This window comes from Takifugu rubripes, chromosome 19, assembly GCF_901000725.2.
Source record: "Takifugu rubripes chromosome 19, fTakRub1.2, whole genome shotgun sequence".
In the NCBI taxonomy this organism is placed as follows: Eukaryota; Metazoa; Chordata; class Actinopteri; order Tetraodontiformes; family Tetraodontidae; genus Takifugu; species Takifugu rubripes.
The window spans coordinates 638,916-646,740 of NC_042303.1; the positions used below are offsets into that span (position 1 = coordinate 638,916).

General features: G+C 44.2%; 1 protein-coding gene across 13 annotated transcripts in view; it reads left to right on the forward strand.

Annotated features, from left to right (window-relative positions):
* The window catches only part of LOC105418562 (WW domain-binding protein 11-like), a 1,118,483-nt gene that overhangs the window by 43,142 nt on the left and 1,067,516 nt on the right, over positions 1 to 7,825 (forward strand). Inside the window, exons 1-9 of one of the 13 annotated variants that reach the window (XR_003885979.1) lie at positions 934 to 1,551; positions 2,369 to 2,405; positions 2,494 to 2,537; positions 2,624 to 2,717; positions 2,821 to 2,946; positions 3,753 to 3,916; positions 4,509 to 4,661; positions 6,007 to 6,138; positions 6,568 to 6,885. Coding sequence is in view for 1 of the 13 variants with exons in the window: in XM_029826841.1 (XP_029682701.1) it covers positions 1,477 to 1,551; positions 2,369 to 2,405; positions 2,494 to 2,537; positions 2,624 to 2,717; positions 2,821 to 2,946; positions 3,753 to 3,916; positions 4,211 to 4,267 (597 nt within the window). In the remaining 12 variants the exon portion in view is untranslated. Of the gene's footprint in view, positions 1 to 933; positions 1,552 to 1,753; positions 2,406 to 2,493; positions 2,538 to 2,623; positions 2,718 to 2,820; positions 3,314 to 3,752; positions 3,917 to 4,210; positions 4,487 to 4,508; positions 4,662 to 6,006; positions 6,139 to 6,567; positions 6,886 to 7,825 lie in introns of those variants that run through there. The other 12 variants (XR_003885980.1, XR_003885982.1, XR_003885983.1 and 9 more) reach the window with 12 other exon arrangements.

Here is a 7,825-nt window from a genome sequence, read left to right on the forward strand (position 1 = left end):
GTAGAGGAGAGAATAGTCAGACATCATTCAATTCATTTTAAAACGCACTACATTATATATTTTGAATAGCTGGTGCTGGTAATCGGAAGGATAAAACTATTCTGTAAAAATGTATATTTAGCTTTGTGAAATGGTATCGTATAGGTCAAATAAGAAAACAAGATCAACTGCTGAACCAGTGCAATTTATTTTTAACGTGTTAATCTCCACAAAGAAAGAAAAATCACAAACAACAAGTTTATAGTGGTCCAGTAATGCGCTATAGTCATACACCAGTACAGTTAACAATAACTCATGTTTTCCACCTGCTTTTCCATCTTCAGTGGGAATAATCCAGGGCGTTCTGGGCTTGAACAAAGGTATTAAAAGCTGGCTGAATGTCTGAGGTGACTGAAGGACACACTTGGGCTTTTCTCAATAGGGAAGGGGCACGGCACAGTGCAGCAGGTTCTCATCTTTAAATTTACTGTATTCATGGGAGATTTATTTGGTCATTTTGCTTCTTTTTATTTCCTATTTCCCACATTTATTCATAGTTTTTATTAGATTGCAATAAATCCTATAACATTTAACAGACTGACTAAAGTCAAATGAGCTGCGGTTCCCACCGATAGCCGTCATTCTGATGGGTTTTTGCTGGCTGCAGCTGAAATATTCCAATGCTCCATGTCACAGAGACAGTAAATACTGAAGAGAATTAGTTTATCTTGTTAGCATCTTTTATCTTATTAGCATGTGTTATACTATATGTTTTTGTTTTATGTTACAGTTAGTTCAGAAGTTAGGGATAGTATATAATCTTTAGTAGGAATACACATAAGCAAGTCAGTTGACCCTTCTTTGACATGAATACTGCTTAGACATAGAGTCCTCGCAACAAGAGTCCTCTGAAGATTCTACTAGTGATACTCCTTGTGTAGATACCCAAGTAGACAATGCTACCTCACTATGTGAGGAAGAAACAGTCTCCAGTAATGGAACTTCTGATGGTGCATCCTCTGAAGCTGACAGCTATTCATCAGAGGGTGTCTCCAGTAGTGACTACTCTGATGCCACCACTTCTGAAAACAGCAGCAAATCACCTTCTAAAAAGAAAGGCGTGTTTAGGGTTAAAGTCTCTAAATGGTTTGCCAAAGTCTGCAGGCATATAAAGAGTGTATTCTGTAGCTGCATGGAAGTCAACTGTGTTGAATAGTGTGTGAGTCTAAGGACTTGTGGGTGTGCTGTCTGTGCTTGAATTATGGTTTGTATTATTAAAGAAGATATGGATTGTGATAGTGTGTTGATTCACTGGGTGGAAAGGTGGAATCCAGCACAAAAAAGCTCATAGATTGATTAAAAACAAACAAAAACATCATTTTGTAAATCTAATCCTCAACTAATTCGCTATCGTCGGTGTGAGGACGTTAAATTAACCAGCGCCCCGTAAAACGAGCTAAAGCGCCGACTGGTCCGCTCAAATCTCCGATTAACTCAATGCAGAACAGAGCGGGAAAACGGCTCCGAACTGACAAAAGCTTCGTGTTTAACTCGTTGTTTCTCCGTCACCGGGTAAGCTAAAGTTATGAAGCTCGACACGGTTATATTTCAAAGTCTTGTGGTTCTAACGTGCCCAGATTCCATAGAATTGGACGGCGTTAAGCGGTCCAAAACGGGTGGTTCTGATCGCGAATCTGTGTGGGGGGAGGGGTGGGGCAGCTCCAGCCAGTGGGTGTGGGAGGGGCTGCCTGTGTGCGTCACATTCAGCGGGAAAATAACACGATTTCAAATGGCAGCTTTCGAATTTCCCATTGTACGTGAACCCACCGCCATTTCAATTGATCCAGTCTCAGCCTCGCGCTTCACTCCATTTGGCGCTTCACGTAAGCACAAATCTTCTACATCGCTCTGCTCGTTTCAATGACTTTCACAGCTGCTAAATGAACTAATTCAAGCTAAAGCTTCACAATCACATCATTCCGTGTCTCAGTGTAAAGAATTGACCGCTTCTGTGTTGTTTCCATTACATCGCTCTCGTGGTCCACGTTGCTAATATCTGGTCATTCTGCCGTGATTGATATTAACGCCGTCTGACATCAATAGCGTTTTATTTTAACGTTTTTACCATTGTGCTGGTTAAGTTGTTAATTGCGGAGGCAAAGTAACCTAAACCATTGTCGGCATTAAGATCTGCATGGGACTCCAAATGGCTAATGCTAATAATCGGTATTGGCATGTGGCGGCTAATATTGGCTCATTCGAAAATCGATCCCATTTCTGTAATTCATCTGTCGATATCTCTGCATATGCTTCCATTTATGTGATTGGTTTATGCACACTTTGAGTGCTGACAAGTTTGTGAATGCCGTTAAAATGCGCTTCTCTGCAGATACAAAACGATTTCAGAGATTTTGCAGCTCTTGTTGGTAAGTAAACTGGAATAAAGGCCAGTAAAGTCTGGGACCTGTTACTGTTTGAACATTCATTCTATGCTGACACATTTGCTTTGTGCAGATTTGCAGCTCCTGTTGACGTGGCTGGTCAGCGGCTGGAGCAGGGTTGGTATCTCTGTAGCTTTATTCATGGTTCAACACATTGTCCGAGGTCCAGCTGTCTCCAATCATTGATTGGTGGTGGTGTCCAGGGGTTTGTCATCGGCTTCTCTCCGGGCCTGAGTGCTGACGCCACCCTGCAGAACCTGCTCCAACAGGACGACCATCGTGTCTCAGCACGGATGGGTGAGAATATTTTACATTGCTGTTTTAAAGCACTTCTTGTCTTTTGTCTTCATACACACAATTCTATTGCACCTTTCTGATCTTTGACCTTTTGTAATTTCAGGGATCCCCTACTTCTCTGTTGCGGAGCACTTTCCTCTGCACCCCCGAGAAATTTGGGCCAGAGACGTATGTATCAAAAGTTCCGATCCTGACACACCTGCTGTCGATTGCTGCAACCAGGTGCCAGGTTTGTAGGTTTGATTGGCATCGTAGATCAGGTCCCAATTCCAGCACTTGTATGCTATTTGTAAATAAGCTATCAGTATATAGATCCCAGGATTGGACGGCTCCATCTTGCCGTTATTACAAGGACACGGATAATGCTTCAGTTGTGTGTTTGAGGTTTTCATGTTGACTAAATGGTTTCCCTCCATGGTGATTGTCTCTTTACAGTAAGTGCTGGTGATGTTCTACACAGCAGGAAGTCTGGGTTTGTTGTGCAGGAGATTATAGGTGAAGGAGCATTTGGGGAAGTAGCCAGGTGCCAAAACACAAATACAAAAGCGACTGTGGCGATCAAGTTCATCAAGGAATTCAAAAGTGGCCAAAGAGAAGTAAGGAAAAATAATTTACCCCTGGAAATCGTTCTTTCTGAAAATGGCAATAACCACTTCCTTGAAAACAATTGCTCTCTAGCCCAGTATTATGCAGAGGTGTACTTATAACAATTAAATAGACAAATGATACTAATTATAGTCACGCAAAACGTTTTCTTCTTCCTCGGGGGGGGCAGAAAATAAGTAACAGAAAATAATTGAGAAGCACTGTTACTTTCCAGTAATGTATAAAGCTAACTTGACAGCTGGTGTGACACTGTCTAATGTCCTTAATTAGTGTAAGTTAGCTGTTACAAATTAAAGTTGTGCTTCATGCTCTGTTATACGTTTGCTACATTTTCAGAGCTTTTTACATAATGGGGAAGGAGACAGAATATTTGAGGAATAATTGTGTGTTGTTGATGTCACATTACAGATAGTGTTAATTTTTTCATAGTTATTGCTCTGGTCGATGAAATGAAGAGGAAACAAAAGAACGTGACAGTCATCCAGCAGAAGATGGCGCTGACCTTTTCCCTCAGGCGGAGAGAGGTGGTGGAGTGTCAACCTATGGTGTCTGAGGTCCAGGAGAGGTGGCCTGCACTGTTTTCCTCTGAGGAGGTGAGGCTGTCCTAGGCACAAGTTATTATACTAGATTGACTATCATTGAAGAAGTGCAGTATTTGCTGTATTGGCAAACTTTATTCTACCTTGCACTACCACTCCACTCAAGGCCCCTCCAACACACTGCACCCCCCACACCCACTCCAGAAATGTGCAATGCCAGTGTTTTTGTTATGTTCTGTCCTCCCAAGGAGTGCATCACTTACTGCAACTGTAATGGGTGTCAAAATGGTAGTAGTTTCACCTGGAGAAAAACGACCAAATTTGGACTTTCTCATAATTTTGACTTAGGGCTTCTGTAGACTGAGATGGTTAGGGAAAGATACTAAGGCAGGTCACAGAATCTGATTGGTCACAGATTTGGGTGCAACACTGGAACATGATAACATGCTTTTGCATATTGATTCTGCTTTTTGTGGAGGGTATTTCCATTCCTGTGCAAAAGACGGATTCACAAGAGCTTTTTGAAGTAGGTTTTGCTGTTGATCACATGGTCAGGCGTTGAACATGGGGCAGACTGCACAAGATGGCTACCCAGGAATGTTCTGTGCTGAATAAATGGCAATATCTTGTTGATGGTCTTGTTTAGATATCTGAAGAATTCCATCGGATCACGAGCAAAGACCTCCTGGGGACTTTTAATGCATCCCCTGACAAATTAGTGCCTGGCCTGCTGAAACTGTAGCGGTCTAAGAAGGGAGCTCTTGGTGAGAAGATGGGAGACCTCCTGGATAATGAACAGGTGAGTGAAGGGCTCCTGCCTGACGTTGGTAGAAGAGTATGAATATACTTCTCATAAGAGAAACAGAAAAAGATGTTGGCTTCAGCCAAATCACATAAGTGGATGTGTGTCAGTAAAAAGGAATGGCAGCAGTCATTGCTTTATGTTCTTATTTGTGTTTATGTTGGCATTTGATTTAACAGAATTTTAATTTGTAAAAGTGAAGTAAAATTGTTAACATGGTTGCAGTGTTGTATTTTTTAAGTTTGGTGTGTGGAGTGTTGGGCACCGAGGTGCCTGATGTTGCTCTGCAGCAGCAGCAGCAACAACCGTCTCTTAGCTTGAGCATTGGGGGCCTGATTGATCCCTTCAGTGAGACAGGAAATGCAAACAATCCCTTTCTCCACTGTTTGAGGATAACCAGCAGTTCAACAAGGTTCCTAGACAGGAACGATGGTCCTGCCAGGTGGTCTATGTGGACCTAAAGCTTCATAGCTTCCACCCAGCTGCTCCTGGTTCCTCCTCAGAAACACGGACAGTTTTAGTGGACGCACAATCCACAGAGGCCAACATTAATGTCAACAAAATAGCCAATGTTCTTGCAACCACAATATAGGTCCTCAAAAATCTAAAATATATAAAAATGATTTTCTTATTACAAAATGTTCTTATCAATCAATTTTTAGTGTATTTAAACTTTATACACATCATTTCCACCAACTGACTCTCATTCAACAGTGAATTTCCACTGACATGACAAACAGTGGAAATGTAGCCCTCCACACATAAAACAAAGCAAAAGGGATCGTTATGAGGTCTCTATTGTCTCGGTGGTGCACGTGACGCGTCCAGTGGACACAGAGCTCTTATTAGGATAACTCTGACCTGGATGATTGAGACTGGTCTCAAAACTGGGAGGATATTCTGACATCCTGCCAAGAAATTGATCAAACTGTCCAGAAACACCAGTTTATTGGATCCGAGCATTGTGAAGCTGCTCTCAAAGAAGGGCTCCAATGTTGGACTGGAATGAGCTGTCAAGATGTTTAACATTCAGTTTAATGCTTAACGGTTGCATCACCATCGTGGAAGAATCATAGCAAAATATTTGGGTAATAATTTGGGACACGATGGGGTAAAATTGCATTATTAAATTATTTTCAGAACAAATGTTACAGTACGTCATATATGCAGCGATTTAACCCACTCACACATTTACGTTTGTGGCTTTGATGCACAGCAGCTTTAAATACTTCGCATGAGATTATTTTTGTGAGGTCATCACAGATCAAAGGCCATTTTGGGTTGTAAGCTTTGATTCAAAGTAAAAAATCTTCATATTAAAGTGTTGCTGCTGCACCTACAGACATTACCCGTTAAAGGTTGAGCTGAAACCACCATCAGATCTGCCGCCTCATTCTTCGATCCTTCCACCGAGCATCACCCTCCAAGAGAGACAATCTCCATACTGACGTGCACACGCGTTAAAGGTCCAAAGGTCAGTAACTGGGAGTTGATGGTTGGGATCAAGTTGAGCTCTGCTGGCAGCTCTACCAAAGTCTAAATGTTTTCAATATGAATCCAATTCTGCTAATGTGGTGGCGCTTCTTCGTGTCAGTGCAGACTCGTGCGCGGGGCTCGTGCACATGAGGGTGAGGCTGGTTTGATGCAAGTCACAGCGAAGCAGGTGGGGGCGGGGCTTGTGTAGCATGTGCCGGCCCCTCTCAAACTGTCGCCTAACTGGGCCTTGCTCACGCCCTGATGACTGGCGGGGGCGTGAGCCCCTCACCTGTGCTAGTCTGGGCTGGGGAGGGGGCGAGGCAGAACTTTCCTCTTTCTCCATGAGGCTGGAGCAGTGAACGGATCTGTTCATGACTGTTAGAGTGTGTGTGGTCATGGCAGCGGCTTTTTGTTGTTTCTGCTTCAGGCTGCAGAAGATGGGCTGTTCCTGTAGCACTTCTTCTGACGAGTGGAGCGACAGCGACAGCAGTCTGTCAGAACTCCCACCCTACGTTAGACGGAGCAGGAAGACGGTGGAGCTGAGGCAGCACACCTCCGCAGGAACCCAGCATGCATGCTTGGATGAGGAGGTTAAAGGAGACGGCAGTGGCACATGTGAGGAACCCCTGGAATCACATCCCCGTGTGGCGCTGCCCAGACTGAGCACAGGTGGAGAGGAAAACACTCTCGATGGGTCAAAGCCGTCCAAACCGGTCCAGTGTGCAACAGATGAGCCTGGTCCATCCACGGTTCTGAAAAACAGTTTATTACCACCTCCTCCTGAACCAGAAACTGGTTTATTAACACCTCCTCCTGAACCAGAAACTGGTTTATTAACACCTCCTCCTGAACCAGAAACTGGTTTATTACCACCACCTCCTGAACCAGAAACCAGTTTATTACCACCACCTCCTGAAACAGAAACCAGTTTATTACCACCACCTCTTGAACCAGACACTGGTTTATTACCACCACTTCCTGAACCAGAAACTGGTATATTACCACCACCTCCTGAACCAGACACTGGTTTATTACCACCACCTCTTGAACCAGACACTGGTTTATTACCACCACTTCCTGAACCAGAAACTGGTATATTACCACCACCTCTTGAACCAGACACTGGTTTATTACCACCACTTCCTGAACCAGAAACTGGTATATTACCACCACCTCCTGAACCAGACACTGGTTTATTACCACCACCTCTTGAACCAGACACTGGTTTATTACCACCACTTCCTGAACCAGAAACTGGTATATTACCACCACCTCCTGAACTGTCTCTATTGAGCGAGGTCAACGTGCGTCTGACCACGGGATCCTCGCCACACATCGGTCAACAAACTCACCATGGATTCACCAAATCCCAGTTTGACTGGCAGGACAATGCGGAGCTCCAGTGTCCGTGGCTTCCTGTGAATTCCCGCGTAAGGAAAATCCCAAGCCGTGATGAGGGCGATGGTCCCTCTGTCCCAATTTGTTTCTATAACGCACCTGAAGACCTGGGCCCCCCGAGACCTGAGCGTCACCATGTTGGCACTCAAACTTTGCCCCCTGGTGCTGGTGGAGATGCTCCTACTCCATCTTCCAAGATTGACTCCGTCTGTCCTGAGCGGCGGGTGATGGCTGAAGGGGGCAACAGCGGGGACAAGCCGAAGGCAACGGTGTGGTCCCAGGGCACA